Consider the following 17,172-nt stretch of genomic DNA (forward strand, 5'->3'; position numbering starts at 1 on the left):
TTTGGTTTTCCAGTTGCCTTGACTCTGACCTCATCTCCATGGAGACTGGCAGCACGGGCCAGTGGGAGCGGAGAAGCCCTCGCTGGCTCAGGCAAGCAGCCTAGCTGGTCGGCTGGCATCGGCCCAGAGTGACAGCCCCACATTTGGCCTCAAGCCGAGGGGTCTCTTAGAGTAGCTTTGGTGGCAGAGCGGGGCATCAGCCCCCGCGAATCAAACATTCTCCAAAACCACTCATTCAGGGTACAGATCTTCATCGAATTATTTATTTCATTTACACTCCCCTTACAAATTTGAAGAGCCGTGGTAAAAGCCCAGTTCAGTGTTGTAAAGCACAGCATGGTTAAACCCAAAGTATGGCGAGCAATGACCTAGTCAGCTGTGAATGAAAAGCATATTTGTCTGTAGATCAAATCTTCCTGTGTCGACAGCATGGAGACAGAGGAGGGAGGGGACGAGAGAGAGAGAAAGAAAGAGAGAGGGACGACGGGCGATGCTAGTTTTGTTCTTTGCTCTGTTTTATCTGTTTGGCAGAGAGACAGAGGCCCCAGCAATTCCCCACTGGACGGTCCTTTCTGCCAGTGGGGTTTGATATAAAAGACAACCTCCTGTTTTCTGCACAAGAGGCGACTGACAAACTCATGTCAGGTTGCGTCCGGCTGTCCCGCCATGATGGCCCCGTCGCCCTTCTCAGCGTGGCACCACACGCTCCACGGGACGCTGGCAGCTCTGGAAAAAATAAACGAAAAAATATGATAAAAACAATAAAAACTGCCAAGGAAAGGCTGTCTGCGAGATAATAGATGAATAATTAAAGAGCCAACAGTAAATGTGTGCTAACCTGCTTGAATACCCCCTCTGGTATTGAGTGTCTGAGTGTCAAGAACATTGTGTTGGACTGAAAGGTGACCAGCACGGAAACAGAAATCCTGTATATCACCCTATGCACACATTTCTGAATTAATTGCAGAACTAACTAACTACTGGCATTTTCAAGCCTAAAATATGCTTCTTTTTTTTTTTTACTCGAAATTAACCTCCTTATGCATCAGCCTGGGGTATGTGTATATATTGATATATAATTAAAAACGTGACCTTTCGATTAGCGATGTGACATTCTGCCTGTGTGTGTGTGTCTAGCTCTGTGTGTGTGTCTGTGTAGCTCTGTGTGTGCGTGCGTGTGTGTGTGTGTGTGTGTGTGTGTCTCTGTCTGTGTGTGCATGCGTGTGTGTCTGTGTGTGTGTGTATGTGTGTAGCTCTGTGTGTGCGTGCGTGTATGTGTCTCTGTGTGTGTGTGTGTGTGTATGCGTGTATGTGTGTGTCTGTGTGTGTGTATGTGTGTGCGTGTGTGTGTGTTATTTCAGGTGCAGATCTGCTTGAGTTGGTGTGAGATGCTCTGTACTGTTATGACAGGCTGTGATTTGCTAAGTCTCGGAGCACGCGCTCAGTGTGAGGTCTGATGGATTATTCCTTGACGTTATGACTTGGGGGATAATGCAAACATTCTCGCAGCGGCCTGACCCGGCTGCTTCATTTGTCATAAGCGCGGGCCGAGATTGATGGCGGGAGCCCAGAGCCAGCATGAGCCTGATTTATAGACCACTTAGTGCTGATGAAGCTGCAAACAAGAGTCAAACAGATGTTACTGCTGCATTTTTCTTTATCAAAACATGTTGCCTTTTACGTGTGCATGTGTGACTGTGTGCGTGTGTGTGTGAGAGTGAGTGTGCGCCACTGTATGCATGCAACACATCCACTGTATATGTATGGAATACGTACCTAGCCTTTTCCTTTATAAAGGTGCTAACATTTTACATTGAGGATCCCTTAATAAAACATGGAGGATTATCAACAAGGAATAGCAGGTTTGTTCCAGTAACATCTTTAATGACGCATTAATGCTAAATTCAGTGACAAATGTATCGACCTCAACATCTTTCTCAATGTCTTTGATGCAGAGCACGACTTCTAGCTGAACCGTTTGTCATTACATTTTTACTCGCTAACAGATGACAATAACTCAAGTTTTGAGAAGCCCCTTAGAAAGGCTTCCCACAGCAAAAGCACAGTAAAGTGTAATAAAGCTAATACAGCACAGTGAAAGCATGGTAAAGCATAGAAGCATTTTAAAAGAGGTATGGTAAAGCTGTGTATGTGTGTGTGTGTGTGTGTGTGCGCAGGTGGGTGACTGTGCTCTCTGAAGTAGCGAAGGTTCATGGCTGTGTTTCTCTGTCCTGTTTTTGCAGAACCCTGACATTGTGCTGGTGCATTACCTGAACGTCCCTGCCATAGAGGACTGTGGGAAGCCATGCGGCCCCATCCTGTGCTCCATCAACACAGACAAGAAGGAGTGGGCCAAATGGACCAAGGAGGAGCTGATCGGCCAGCTGAAACCCATGTGTGAGTTATCTCTTATAAAAGTGTCCCATAGTCACAGCACAGCCAACTGCAATAAAGCACAAGGACGGTAAAGCACAGCATTGCAAAGCACACACAGGCATGGGTAAAGCATTTTAAAATCGTCCCTAACTGTGAAACACTGAATTTAGAAATACTAAAAGAAACTGAACTCAGTTACTTGAACTGAAGACATTGATAAAGGCTGTCATGGAATTAAGCATATAAAACAAAACATGGTAAACTATGGTAACTGCATAGTATAACAACACTGGGAAAAGCATGGGGGCATACTGTAAAATTACCTGCACATTTTCTGTGGGACCGGCCCATATCCCACTGAGAACGAGCCATGCCGGTACCCCACTGGACACTGAAAGAAAGAGCAGGAGCCCAAGGGCCACGTAGTGTAGAAATGTTCCAATTGGATTTTGGATTGACAACCCTGGTTAATGAAGTAGACCCTCCACTTTCTTGGTGACTGGGGTTTGGTGTCCAGTCCTTACTGATTCACCTCTAGCTTGTTTCCTCTCTGTGATAAAAAGGAAACAACATGTTACAGAGCTTCAGATAAAGAAACTCAGGGGTTAGTTTAGCAGCTCTGTTCATTCTTCCTACGTTTCTAATCCAGTCGCACTTTTAAATCTTTTAAATGTTTGCTGTGCTGGTTTCCAACTGGTCACGGCGGCTCAAGAGACTGAATAATGGTTCAAAGGCTGGTTGTGATGGTTCAAGAGAAACAAAAACTGTAAGATTGCAATGATAAAACAAGGTGACTGAAGCCTGCTGGGCTACAAACGCCATTCCGAGAGCAATTACACTGGAGAAGACATTAGCCAAAACTTGTGTGCAGTCCACTTGACCATCTTTCTTAAGATTTTATGTTACGTGATTCTTTCATCTCTCTGCTCCATCACTTTAAAACGCTCTTTACACAGTAAAGTACAGCTGATGTACAATTCACTGTCAGAGTGAATTACAGAATTATCCGATTGTGAAACAACATGGGTAAGTTTGTTTTAGTGCCTCTATTCAAATTAGCGAGAAAGTCTGAGATCCCTTTTACAAGTTTCCCATAGTAAAAGCACAACAAAGTGCATAGGGAAGCATTGTAAAGCACAGAGAGGTCTGGTAAAGCATAGGGAAGCATTGTAAAGCACAGAGAGGTGTGGTAAAGCATAGGGAAGCATTGTAAAGCACAGAGAGGTGTGGTAAAGCATAGGGAAGCATTGTAAAGCACAGAGAGGTCTGGTAAAGCATAGGGAAGCATTGTAAAGCACAGAGAGGTCTGGTAAAGCATAGGGAAGCATTGTAAAGCACAGAGAGGTGTGGTAAAGCATAGGGAAGCATTGTAAAGCACAGAGAGGTCTGGTAAAGCATAGGGAAGCATTGTAAAGCACAGAGGGGTCTGGTAAAGCATAGGGAAGCATTGTAAAGCACAGAGAGGTCTGGTAAAGCATAGGGAAGTATTGTAAAGCACAGAGAGGTATGGTAAAGCATAGGGAAGCATTGTAAAGCACAGAGAGGTATGGTAAAGCATAGGGAAGCATTGTAAAGCACAGAGAGGTCTGGTAAAGCATAGGGAAGTATTGTAAAGCACAGAGAGGTATGGTAAAGCATAGGGAAGCATTGTAAAGCACAGAGAGGTATGGTAAAGCATAGGGAAGCATTGTAAAGCACAGAGAGGTCTGGTAAAGCATAGGGAAGCATTGTAAAGCACAGAGAGGTCTGGTAAAGCATAGGGAAGCATTGTAAAGCACAGAGAGGTCTGGTAAAGCATAATTAAAAAACAAACAAACATGCATGCATGTGGTAAACTGCTAAATGACCATGCAGATTTACTGTGGTAAGCTTTTAAAAGGGAGGTGCTTCGCTGACCCCTATATGAACCCTGGTTGAAGTATTCCATAAGAGAGAGAGGGTCAGGAAGCCCTTGGCAGCGTTTCGTCAAAGCGGATTTGTGTTTCCGAGCTTTGTCACTCTTGTGCCTGTCGAGAGCTGGCATGTTTTTCACTCACTGCCATCACATCTCAACAGCGGCATTTCATTTGCAGAATGGGGGAGGTTAACTCGGAATGGCGTGCTGCACTCTGAGGCAGGCAGGCAGGCAGGCAGGCAGGCAGCCAAGCAGTCCCGGGGCCTTCTTCTATGCTAATCTCTTCCCAAAGCGATCAGCATCATCACAGCAACACTGAGAGCAGGTCCTTCAGCTGGGTTTGACCTCTCTCTCTGACCGAGACAAACCCAACTAAGGGCTTTGGTGCCGCCTGCTGGTCGGTCCCTGGAAAGACAGGCAGAGGCTGTAATGGCATGCACTCATGGTAGAGGTTTTCATGGTATCTGGAGGCTTTAACTGTCCCCTATAAAACAACTGGGATGAAGTGACTATGCTCCACTAAAACTACCATTACAGACAGCGTGCTGCTAATGTAATGCCGTTCAACTGCATTTCCGCTCGTGCTTTAATTGTAGCTACCATATGATGATTGTAGCAACAGTGAACTGCCTCCTGGCCTCCCTGCTGCTCAGTCCTCAGCCAGCGAGCCAGAACAGCCTTATTGAGTGTTTTTTTTTTTATCTTGTTGCTTTTGATGGGCAGTCGAGAGAGAGAGAGAGAGAGAAGAGTGGGGGAGAATGTTTCTGATGAATTCGACTCGCTCTCGTTCAATCTTTCTCACTAATAAATCCCTTTCTCTCTGCCTCCCTCCCTTCTCTCCCTCCCTTTCTTCCAGCTCACATAACAAGCGAAGCGTAGCAAGTTAAAAGCCTCCTTGATATTGTTTGATATTCCAAAAGCTGGTCTGAGCTTGTACCCCTATCTTCATACAATTTAGTTTAATTAGATTTTTTTTTTTGTTATGCCTGTAAAATGATGTTCCAGAGATGGATGAGAATTTGAATGAAGCACCAGTGTGCGTTTCTCTCCTTTTTTTCATCTTCCTTCTCCATTTCATTCTCTCATTTGTTCTTTTTTTCTGTCACCGTTGACTGCCTCTGGGTCTCGCATGCGTTCCGTTGCAGTGAGGATCTTCAAAGCATAGCAATCAGCAGCACACAGAGAGCAGGGTGTAACGGCACTCTCTGAGCAGCAGGGGTCTCCCTCGAGACCCCACAGTGTCTCGGAATGACCCCCAGATGCTGAAACCATCTGCTTTTCTGACTCCCATTATTATTCAGCGCTTGATCTGTGGTTCGTTAGGCTCTCGATGGGAATAGCACACTTCTCTTTTCACTGAAGAAAAACACTGTTGATTTCAAGTATGAATCTTACACACTCTTACTGCAGTTACATTTCTGATTTGTGTTCTTCTATCGCCTTGGCACTGAGACTGGCGCGTTGCTCGAGCGCTGAGTTCACATTTAGACTCAGTGGCTTAGTGGAAAGGGTGTTGCTGGATATGGGTTCAACAACCCAAGACAAAAGAAATGAAGTTTAAGAAAACACAAGTTTTAACAGCGCTGTCTTCCTCCTCTTTCTCCTCCTCTTCTTCACAACATTGCAAAAACCTTTTATAACAACCACAGCTAAGCATTTCAAACTTCCTTCCCGTCCTATAAACTCCCTGACAAAACAAAATAATAATAATAATAACAATAATAATAATAATAGTTTATTCCTGTTGACATTACTTCTAGTTTTCCAACTGGGGAGGGAGGAGGGAGGATGTGAATGAAGGAGGAAGTGAGGAAATAAGGACGGAGGGAGAAAGGTAGTGAAGGAGGTAGGATGTGGAGAAGGAGGGAGGGTGAATCAGGACGTGAAAAGGGAGGGAGTGAAGGAGGGAGGGGAAGGGAGGGAGCGAGGCTGAGAGTGAAGGAGGGAGAGAGGGAGGGAGAGATGGAGGGGTGTGTGAGTGACGTGCTGACTGTGTCTCCTCTGTCCCGCCAGTTCATGGGATCAAGTGGACTTGCAGCAATGGGAACAGCAGCACTGGCTTCTCTGTGGAGCAGCTGGTGCAGCAGATCCTGGACAGCCATCAGACCAAGCCCCAGCCACGGACTCACAACTGCCTCTGCACTGGGACCCTGGGTAAGGAGTGAGGACAGGGGAGAGACAGAGGGGCAGAGGGAGAAGGAGAGAGAAGGGAGAGCAAGGAAAGGGGGGAGAGAGTGGGAAAGGGAAAAGTAAAAAGGAGAGGAGACTGGGACAGCAAAGAACCTGGGGGAAAGGGAAAGGCGTAGTGTAATGGCGGAGACTGATCAGTCTCTTGTTCTGAGCTGGGAAAGGAAGAGGAGAGAAGCGAGGAAAAGTAAAAGGCAGAAAGTCTTCTGGAATTAAAATCTCCTTTTCAGCTTCACAGAGCTGGCGTTGCACCCTCAAAGCTAAGCTGCCTCGTTTATATATACTATGGTATGTGTGGAGCAGCAGTCAGGCTCTGGGGCTGCAATATGTTTAAGTGCCAGGAGCTGTTGTCAGGGGTGTGTTTCCACTCTCTACCACAAGGTGACGACATTGCACTGCAGTCACTTGCTACTTAGTAATACACTCAGCTGCCTACTTGTAGAGAATATTCAAAACACACACCGGTCCTACATTTTTTTAATGAAGCTTTGGCCAGTTTTAAACTAGGGAATTAAATTGGCATTGTAGTATTTTTTTTTCTTGAACCAGAATGACCAGTTTAAAACCAACTTCTTTCAGCCTCAAAAAATCAGATGTCAAAACTAAGGAACAGGACTTTATTCTGTTTAAGAAACTCTGGAAGGTAAAAGGTTGGGTTTTTACCTGGAGAAAGTAAGGAGGGATGTGGGCAGGGGTGTGTGTGTACCTTGTAAGCTGTATTATGAACACTGACCAAAACTGAAGAGTGACGCTCTTTCCTCTCTCTCTCTCCCTCTCTCTCTCTCTCTCTCTCTCTCTCAGGTGCGGGGAGCACCGTGCACCACAAGTGCAACAGTGCCAAGCACCGCATCATCTCCCCGAAAGTGGAGCCCCGCGGAGGGGGCGCAGGGGGGTACAGCAGCTCCCACTCGGAGGTCCAGAACAACGATGTCTCCGAGGGCAAGAACGAGCATAGCCACGGGGGGACGGCGACGGCCAGCGGAGGTGGGGGGGCCAAGGGAGGCGGGGCGCGGGAGAAGCGCAACGGCAAGGTGCCAAAGCCAGTGCTGCTGCACCAGAACAGCACCGAGGTCTCCTCAACCAACCAGGTGGAGGTGCCCGATACCACCCAGAACTCCCCCGTGTCCATCAGCAGCGGGCTCAACAGCGACCCCGACATGGCCGACAGCCCTGTGGTCACTGCCATGGGCCACGTGGCCTCGGTGATGGGGGGTCTGTCCCAGGGTGCGGCCGTCTTCATGTCCGAAGTGACGGGGGACCCTGTCTACAGCATGTCCCCCACAGGGGGCCCCAACCAGCACCTTATCTCCTCCGACGCGGCCGCGCAGGGCCTGGTGCTCGGCGTCTCCTCCGACAGCCACAAGTTCGCCTTCCCGACAGCGGGGGGCGCCGCTGATGCGGGCCTGGCCATGCTGTCCGAAGAGCTGGTGCTGTCCAGCAGCCTGGACTCGGGCGTCCCCAAGATCCCAGAGACCGCCATGAACTTCGACCCTGACTGCTTCCTGAACAACCCCAAGCAAGGGCAGACCTACGGGGGCAGCGGGCTGAAGGGGGACGGCAGCGGTGATAGCAATGGGGACGGTGGGATGGGCAGCTGCAACGGCATCCTGCGACGCTCCTCCCTACCCCCCTCGGACTCCAGCCCCTCCTATGGCTTCTCGGGGGCGATGGTGAAGATGGAGATCAAGACCGAAGACACGTCCTTCGAGCAGCAGCTGGCTAAAGAGGGTGGATACCAGGTGGGGTGCGCGGTGGGGGGCGGGGGTGGCGTGAGGGGGTCCTCAGGCCAGGGCTCGTCCACGCTTGCCCCTGGGGGCTCCCTGCTTCCCTCGGGGGGCGGCCTGAGCCCCAGCACCACGCTGGAGCAGATGGACTTCAGCGCGATTGACTCCAAGCAGGATTACTCCTCCTCCGGGGTGGGAGCGGCGGGGGGCTACGCCCAGGCAGTTCACAGCCCTCACCTGGCGCACCAGAGCCGCTCCCCCAGCTTCTTCCTGCAGGAGGCGCCGCAGCAGCCTTCCCAACAGCAGCAGCAACAGCAACAGCAAAGCAACCAGAAGTCTCACCTGCACATGGATCAGCAGCAGCAGCAAAACTCTCACGGCTCCACCGGTCTGTCCGAATCCGGGGGTAATGGCATCTTCCTGGGCTTGCATGTGGTCAAGACGGAATCCCTCAATGGCGTGGGGGGCAGCAACAACAACGGGGGGCACCACCATCTCCTCCAGCACCACCACCAGCTCCCCCACTCCCACTCCCACCCCCACCACACGCTCTCCCACCCCCAGCAGCAGCCCCAGCACACACCCCCCAACTGCAACGGTGGCCCTGCCCCTCAAGACCACTCACCGGGCCAGCCTTCCCCCCTCCAGCTCCTGCAGTACCAGGGGGGCTTCCAGGGCCTGGGCCCGGAGCACCAGGAAGTTGTGGGCTTGGAGCAAGGGCAGGCGGGCGGCCAGGCTGAGAACGGGGGAGGAGGAGGAGGAGAAGGGACGGAGGGTCTGCTCAAGCCTGTGGATCACTTGCAAGCCTGCGGAGGTGGGGGAGGAGGAGGAGGAGGAGGAGGTGGTCCTGAGCACTATCTTCAGCAGCAGCAGCAGGGCTCTGAAAATGGCACAGAGGTTCTGAGCAACGGAGTGGCCACTAGCAGCAGCAACGGCACGGGTCCACACCCTCAGCTGCAGCCCATCCTTCAGGGCGGGGCGGTCGGTCAGCTGGTCCAGGGGCTGTACGGCACGGTGGGGGGCCACCATCAGGGGGGGATGGAGATCAGCCTGGACCACTTTGACATCTCCTTCGGGAACCAGTTCTCTGACCTGATCAACGACTTCATCTCGGTGGAGGGCGGCGGTGGCGGAGGAGGGGGGCCCGTCGTGGGCCCCGGAGCGGCCCTCTATGCCCACCAGCTGGTGCAGACGGGGCCCGACGGCCAGCCCCAGGGAGGCCCCCAGGGGGAGGAGGCTGCGGGCCGCGGCGCCTACGTCCAGGCCGAGCTGTGCCTGCCCCCCTGCTGCAGTCCTGGGGACGGAGGGGGAGCTGGAGGAGGTCCAGGGGGAGGGGCAGGAGGAGAGGCGGGCTCGCTGGCCTACATGCACGTGTCTGAAGTGGTGTCGCAGGGGGCCCTGGGGATGCTGCAGGCCACAGGGAGGCTCTTCATTGTGACAGACTACTCCCCCGAATGGTCCTACCCAGAGGTGAGCTGCAGTCTTGCTGTCTGTCTTTCTGTTCTCAGTGTTTCTGTCTGTCTCTCTGTTTTTCTGTACTGTCTACATGGTTGTCCCTTGGTCTGTACTGCCTGTCCCTCCATCTGTCTGTATGTCTGCCCTTGCTCTCTGTCTGTATCTTTCTGTCTGTCTGTGCTGTTCTTGCTCTGTTTCTTTCTGTCTCTGTCTGTATGTCTGCCCTTGCTCTCTGTCTGTTTCTTTCTGTCTCTGTCTGTGCTGTTCTTGTCTTTCTGTACTGTATGCACTCAAGTTTCTGTGTTTGATGTGTTGTGCATTTTCTTTTTCATGCCACTATTGCAGCTGAACATGCTGCCTCCAAACCTGATCTATTTTCTCTTCAGATTGTATTCGTGCTTGGAAACTTTACTCCACTAGATGGCAGCAGAGACAATGCAGTGGCCCGAGCAGTAGAAGTAGAACTAAATTCTCCTGGTGTCCTGCAGTTATGTACAATTCCACAGTGTGCCACTGTTGCACCTTAAAACACAGCTTTCCAAGCCCACCTAAGAAACTGCTGAGCAGTTCATGCTGTGATACTCTAGGAGGCAGCAGAGGCATACCTTTTGGTTGAGCGTTTATTGCTCTGTATGAAGCCGTACAGTGCAGTATGTAGTGATAACGGTATAGGGCACAGTTGGCCTTATTAAACATCCAGGTCTAAAGCTGCTTTTGTTTGTGCTTGCAGGGAGGAGTCAAGGTGCTGATCACTGGCCCCTGGCAGGAGGCCAGCAGTAACTACAGCTGTCTGTTCGACCAGATCTCAGTCCCAGCCTCCCTCATACAGCCCGGAGTGCTGCGCTGCTACTGCCCAGGTAAGGAATTCAGATTCTCGCAGCATTTCAGTACAACTTATTTTGCTTTTACTCATGCACAGAAGACCGTCTGATAAAGATATGGATATGGATATTAACTATGTATTCATCGCCTTCTCTTCACAGCCCATGACACTGGCCTGGTCACTCTGCAGGTTGCCATCAGTAACCAGATCATCTCTAACTCTGTGGTGTTTGAGTACAAGGCCCGCGCCCTGCCCACACTGCCCTCCTCGCAGCACGACTGGCTCTCCCTGGACGGTAAGTGACCAGGGGGCGGTGAGGATGGGGAGGGGGGTAAGACTGGGTAGAAGGCTGTGTCATGGGGGTAAAGTGTGGCTGCTATTTTGGGGATGACGGAGCGGGGGAACTGGCAGCCCTGCCAGTCCTGGTCTTTGTTCTGACGCTGTTCTAAACTGCTTATGAACTGAACCAATTCCATCTCCAGTGGTGTTTATTTGTATCTGTTAAACCTGGACTGTGATTGGCCACGCTGGGATAGGTCCTTCTGCGTGTAGGTGAGGTTATTTTTTTTCTGGTGTTTGTGAATTTGGGGCTACGTTCTCAAAGCTATTTACTCCAAAGGGTCATTAGCACTTTTTTTTTTTTTTTCAGAAAACACACCCAATAAAGTTTACCAAACCAGATAGAAACAACTAAGACTTTTACCTTAGGAACTTGTAAGTAGTCTTAAGTCGTTTCTTATTCATTTTAGGATTTTATTTGGTGGGTGTTTTTTTTCTTTTCTTTCATATAAAAATCATGCTAATGATGATTTGGAGTAAAGAGCTTGAGAATCTATCCCTCAGTGTTGAGTTGCACTGGGTGCAGTCATGCCCGATGCTGGAAGGTGGGTAAGCTTACCCTCACAGCTCTGCAAGGGAGAGAGGGAGAGAGAGGGAGCGCACCTCAACCCTGATCTGAGCAAATCCCCTGCCTGCCATTCAGTCCACAAGCTGACAATTGTGCCAAACTGTTGTGTGTCTGTGTTTTTTGTTTTTTCGTGAGATGGATTACACTGATATTGCATTAAACCTGGATCACCCAAGTATCAGATTTTATTCAGTCTAAAACAAAAAATAATTGCAGCACCCCGAAGAGCAGGTCCAATCACACTGAATGTATCTCACAAAGCAGTTTAAAAACAGCACAGTAATGCCTGTTCATTACCTGCTGATCCGGTCTTAACTGAATCACAATCATCCCTTCACATCCCTTTGCAGTTTTTATAGCTTTTCCCTTGTAGACACATAAACGCATTCCCTGTGCTTTACCCTGCTTAACCCCGGGTTTAACAGACCCCATATTTACCATGCTTGTGTGTTCTCTAACATGCTAAGCTTTTACCTCCATTTACCACAGTGCACTTTTTTCATACAGTTCTGCTGGTCTGTTTGTGATTGTGGTAGCCTGATGAAAGAGAGAGAGAGAGGGAGGGAGAAAGGGAGGGAGAGATGTGGAACCAGGGGTGGAGAGAGAGAGAGAGAGAGACGAAGGGTAGAGAAGAGCGAGCAAGACAAAGGAAAAGAGAAGCAAAGGGAGCAGACAGTGTGAGGTGTAGAAAAGCGAGAGGGGGAGTGACAGAGAGATGGAGAGAGTGATGGAAGGGTGGGGTGTCTGGTGGTGCTTATGGTCATGCATCTTGGAAAGGGGGAGGGGAAGGGGGGGTTGGGTGGATTGCTGCAGTCTACATCGACAGGATAAACTAGGGCATTGCTTAAAGCCAGGAAAGGGACAGCTGCAATGCAGAGAGCCCTGGTGGGAGGAAGAGGGAATAATTATGTCAGCTTGTAGCAGCACATACAGTCCACAGTCCACAGTATATGTTACACAGAACAATATGGAGAAGTCATAGCATAGGGCAGGCAGTCGCCGTATAACACCGGTACTGTATTCTGTCTTGGCATTCAGATTGAACTTTGCTATGAAGGGAGGGTGATTCTCTAGATTAACCCACTGACAACTGTACAGCTTTGTAAACTAGTTCTGGGGTTTGTAAATGCCTTTAAAAAATAATATATATTGTATATATGTTTATATGATCAAATAAATAAATATAGAAATCCTTGAGAAATTTGTTCAACGAAAAATGTGCTGGTTTGTGACTTTCAGATCATAAAACATATAAGAAAGTCTGCTTGACTTTGTTAGATGGTTCTCATTTGAATGTAGTATTGAGTGTCAGAAGTTCTGGCTGAATATGTAGTTTACATGAGTGTGTGTGTGTGTGCGTGTGTGTGTGTGAATGCGTGTGTGTCTCAGTGTGTGTGTGCGTGCGTGTGTGTGTGAATGCGTGCGTGCGTGTCTCAGTGTGTGTGTGTGTGTGCGTGTGTGTCTCAGCGTGTGTGTGTGTGTGTGTGCGTGCATCTCAGCGTGTGTGTGTGTGTGCGTGCATGCGTGTGTCTCAGTGTGTGTGTGTGTGTGTGTGTGTGTGTGCGTGTGTGTGGTGCTGCACTGGGATGCAGTGAGTGAGTGAAGTGAATAGGTAGTGCAGGTCGTGCCCTTGCTGCGTGGTAATGAGCTGAGCCGATCACGAATCCTGTTGAGTGTTTGTGGGGATTGTCTGGGGTCGGCTTAGTACAGCAGCACCTCTTCAGCTGAGAGTGAGAGAGTGTGGGCAGCCAGAGAGACTGAAAAGGGAAGTAATTCACAGAACAAGTCTGGCTCATCGAGGTTCGTCCCTGGCTAGGGCTGGATTGTTTTTGTTGTTTTAATGTTCCCAGTGTTTCAGATATTACTGCTTCGCCTGGTACATTATTCCAGGCATGTATAACTCCCTATATAAAATAAAAACAAGCTGTCTCTACAGGACTTACATGTACTCAGTTTCCAGTTGCGCCTTCTCTCTCATACTTCACCATGCTTTCACAATGCTTTACTACTCTGTGCTGCGCTTTTACCATGGCACACTTTCACAAGGGGCAGTACAGGCTTTGTTTACTGTCAGGATGGATGTGCACAAACACAGGCAGGCTGGCTTGTCCACACATCAATACTGAATTCATTGCTCATCATCCCCTGAGAGGAGCACAAGGCAGAGCAGGGTCGCTCAGAGAGCAGCATGGCTTCGGCTGGCTCAGACAGGGGGTGACAGCGCTGAGCTGGGATCGATGGTGACAGGGGCGCAGGCTTTTTGACCCGCGTGCGTGAAATGCCACTGCGGACTGCCGAGCAGAGACACAAAAGCACGGCTAAAATGCGCTGCCGACGTTCCGAGGCGATAAGAAATGAATTTTACCTTTTAAAGAGGCCCAGGAAAAGAAAAATCTGAACTTTTTTTAACGTTTGCCAGAACTCTGTTTTTATGTAAAAAGCCAATGTTGAAAATATCAGTTGTATATGGATGGTTCTGGTAAAATGTTATCAGTAATGTTTAACAAAAGCACCATGATTCAAGGGGTCCTGTTTTGAAGCATGTGCAAAGTATGAAAAAAAACAAAAAAAAATACCCCAAATAAAAAGGCATAGCAGCTGTACCACTATAGAACTAGGAGGAAACAACTTAATTGCAATGTGGTGCCGTTCAATTATTGTCCTGTGTAGTTTGTAGAATGACAGCTGCAAGCATGCTGAAAGCAGGGGGGCTGGGGACAGTGACAGTGTGCTGTGGGTTACCAGGGTAGGCATCCAGTGTGCCAGACAGACAGACAGACAGACAGACAGACCGACCAGCACCCAGGCTCTTTAGAAGAAGACACTTGCTACAGTAGTGAATTACCTTTCGTGGCTGTGGTATTTCATGTTGCTGGGCTTTGATCCTGATGCGCTGTGATCGTTTGAACGGCCCCTTTCTCCTCCTCCTCCCCTCCACCACAACAGTGACATTTCTCGAAATCCCTTCCCTTGAGCCGCTCGTACTGGGGGAGAAGCACGACATCACTTTCTATTCATCTCTAGCAGACCGCCTCCCTGAAGTGAAAATCATGTAAGATGTAAGGATCACAGAGGAAGGTTTTCTAGACAGTTTTTTTTTGCGCAGGTGACAGCATTATCACCTGGCTGTACAATAACCCTGTGTCTGTAAGCATCAGCTACTCACTTGCAGGACTGAATGATGATGTTAGTTTAGATTGAGTTTATTAGTGTTGTGCCTGCAGGGCCAGCGCAGGTACGTCTCAATAGTGCGAGCACTGATACAAAGAGAGACCTGATTCTGGGGTATATAAAAGAGAGCGACATGAATTCTGTGCTAAATAAAAGAAAATGACTTCTCCGTGTTCAAAGTCTGTTTCAGCGATGACGGGCAACACTTTGAGGGGGTTCTGTTTTTCCAAGACTGAACAAGTTACTGATGAACCTGACCACAGTCCCTTGACCACGGCTATTTCGGCACCTTGTATTCTTTACTACATGTTACATTGAATCAGAATCTAGCTCTCCTGGTTGTTCATAGAGAGTTCACGCTCTGTTGACAGGGTAATGCCCTGTTTCTAATGTTCTGTCCAGATCACTGCTGTGGCGAACGAGCAGAAAGCTCCAGCCAGGGTCTGTCAGCACAGATATTTTCATTAGTGTGCTAGTAAGTATTACATTCCCCCTGCGTGCGTCTCCTGCAAATTGAAACAAACAAACAACAAAGCATAGTGTTTTATTACGTGAAGGGAGCGTGATGAAAAATAATGACAGTGCATTCAGAATTTGAAAATTATTATTATTATTTTTTTCATGAATAAAGTCTGCTATGAATGAAAATCCACCACAGCACAGTTCAGTACAGCCACGGTTTATTTTAGAGAGAATCTATACGTGTATACCCATAGTCAGCTGTATCAATGCACAGCTGAAACGCGTGCACAATCTTTTCATTGTGACATGCCTGCAGTTCGATTAGCAAGCTCTCTTTGTGCCTATTTCAGTCTGTTTCTCTCTCGCTGTGTTCCTCGCCTGTCCCTGGTATGTGCTAATGGCACAGCTGCCTGCCTTGATTTGTCATAATGCAGAGAGAGGGGGGGAGACGGAGACTTTCTCTCCTCTGCAGCATTGCAGGTACGGACCCACGGGCAGGACAAAAGAAACCAGCGCTAGCAGCAGCACCACACGCATTCGGTCGAGCAGTGGCGGAGTCGAGAGCAGAGGATATTTAGTACGAGTCCGATATCCGTAGATAAAAGCCCTCCCAAGTCCTGTCGTCATAGGATATCAGTGAGGGGGGGCTTGAGAAAACACGATCGGATTTAGTACAACAAGGGGGGGGGGGGGGGGGGGGGGTTGAAGGAAGGCTAGCCGCAGACTAGACTAGCTATGGAGAATTACATAAAACTATCAATTCGTCAGGAAACACGGGCTGTAGGATAAGAAACGTATATTGTAGTCATACTTACTGGCAGTGTCGCTTTTCTGTTAATAAAATTGTATATCCACGATAATAATAATAGTAATAATAATAATAATAATAATAATAATAATAATAATAACAACATATCGTTTTCGAAGAAAATCATATTGTCGAATCTTCCCTCACACACATTTGGCAGTTGGTTTATATATTATGATTATATAGACCTATCGTATCCGACGAGTATTAATTTGTCCGACCGACGGTTGGAGTTTAAAAATCTGAAAACTCCTGAGACAGAGAGCGCGAAAGAGCGCGCGAGGGGGTCTTTTGTCAGGCGCGCGCGCTCGTTCGCGCTCGCGTTACGGCTGATTGAAAAAGTAGGGCGTCTGTTTACCTGCGGCACGTGCGCACGAACGCCTGCTCGTGCTGAATCTTTTTTTTTTTTTTTTTTTACTGCAGGCTCGAAAGGGGCAGAGTGTGGTGGCGCGCTGGGGGAGGGAAAGGATGGAGGGAGGGAGAGGAGAGGAGAGGAGAGGAGAGGAGAGGAGGGATATGGGGGGGGGGGGTTCTCTCCTCCTCGCCTCCTCTCCTCTCTCCCTCTCTCTCTCCACTTTGTTCTATTGTTGTTAGCTTCCGTTAAGTAAAGCGGCTTCTTCAAACACACAAACGAGAGAGGGGGGAAAATTGTTTTTTTTTTCAAACAACAAAAAAATCCAAGGAGAGAAAGAGAGAGAGAGAGAGAGAAAGAACAGCGAGTATACCGAGGAATGCCTTTCTCGCTTCTTACCCAAAGAAAAGGGGAGACAGTTTGCTAAAGCGGGACTCTGTGAATGGAAAATGAAATAGAAGGTTAGATTTACGTTATAACTCTGTGTCTCGTGGTGGTGTTGTATTATATACAGCGCTCTACAGTGCGAATAATAAGGATAATGATAATGATGATAACAAAGTTACAGCCACGTTTTTATTGTATTACTTCAGTGTGCATCTCAAGGTAGCCATGCAGACGCGTAAACTAGCAGGTAATCCAAAGCAAACTGTGTTGTGCCGCGGTGGCTGTGCCTTGTTGTTTTGTGTAGTTTTTCAGCACTTTTTTGCAGTACAGTACTGTGTGTGTGTGTGTATTGTGGTGCCTTTTTTCTATGTGTAAATCTATTCGAAAAGTATATTTTCATGATCTGGAATTATCTGTAGTACGGTAGTAGTATGGGTTGCAACAGCGGCTCGCACGCCTATTTTTTTAATTTATTTTTGAAGTCTGAAGAGCAGTTTGGAGTTAATTTGATGCATAACGACTGTGCTATTTTTTTTGTGTAAGTACAGAATTGTAGCTGTCGTTGTATTGTGAACTCCAGTATGTATTCGTGTCCGCGTTTTTAAAGTTGTTGTCTAAATAAAAAC

The 17,172-nt window shown here is 48.4% G+C and overlaps 1 protein-coding gene and 1 long non-coding RNA gene across 2 annotated transcripts in view; one reads left to right on the forward strand and one right to left on the reverse strand.

Annotated features, from left to right (window-relative positions):
• The window catches only part of LOC131701848 (uncharacterized), a 17,915-nt gene continuing 743 nt past the window's right edge, over positions 1-17,172 (reverse strand). The window contains exons 2-5 of the long non-coding RNA XR_009309060.1: positions 14,212-14,402; positions 2,700-2,926; positions 2,271-2,443; positions 1-726 (exon numbers count right to left, since the gene is read on the reverse strand). This is a non-coding gene — a long non-coding RNA (uncharacterized LOC131701848). The remainder of the gene's footprint in view (positions 727-2,270; positions 2,444-2,699; positions 2,927-14,211; positions 14,403-17,172) is intronic.
• The window catches only part of LOC117963811 (calmodulin-binding transcription activator 1-like), a 19,701-nt gene continuing 18,894 nt past the window's right edge, over positions 16,366-17,172 (forward strand). Inside the window, exon 1 of the mRNA XM_059002260.1 lies at positions 16,366-16,620. Coding sequence (XP_058858243.1) covers positions 16,602-16,620 — 19 coding nt within the window. The 5' untranslated portion in view covers positions 16,366-16,601. The remainder of the gene's footprint in view (positions 16,621-17,172) is intronic.

The sequence above is a fragment of the Acipenser ruthenus genome, chromosome 27, assembly GCF_902713425.1.
Source record: "Acipenser ruthenus chromosome 27, fAciRut3.2 maternal haplotype, whole genome shotgun sequence".
NCBI lineage: Eukaryota > Metazoa > Chordata > Actinopteri > Acipenseriformes > Acipenseridae > Acipenser > Acipenser ruthenus.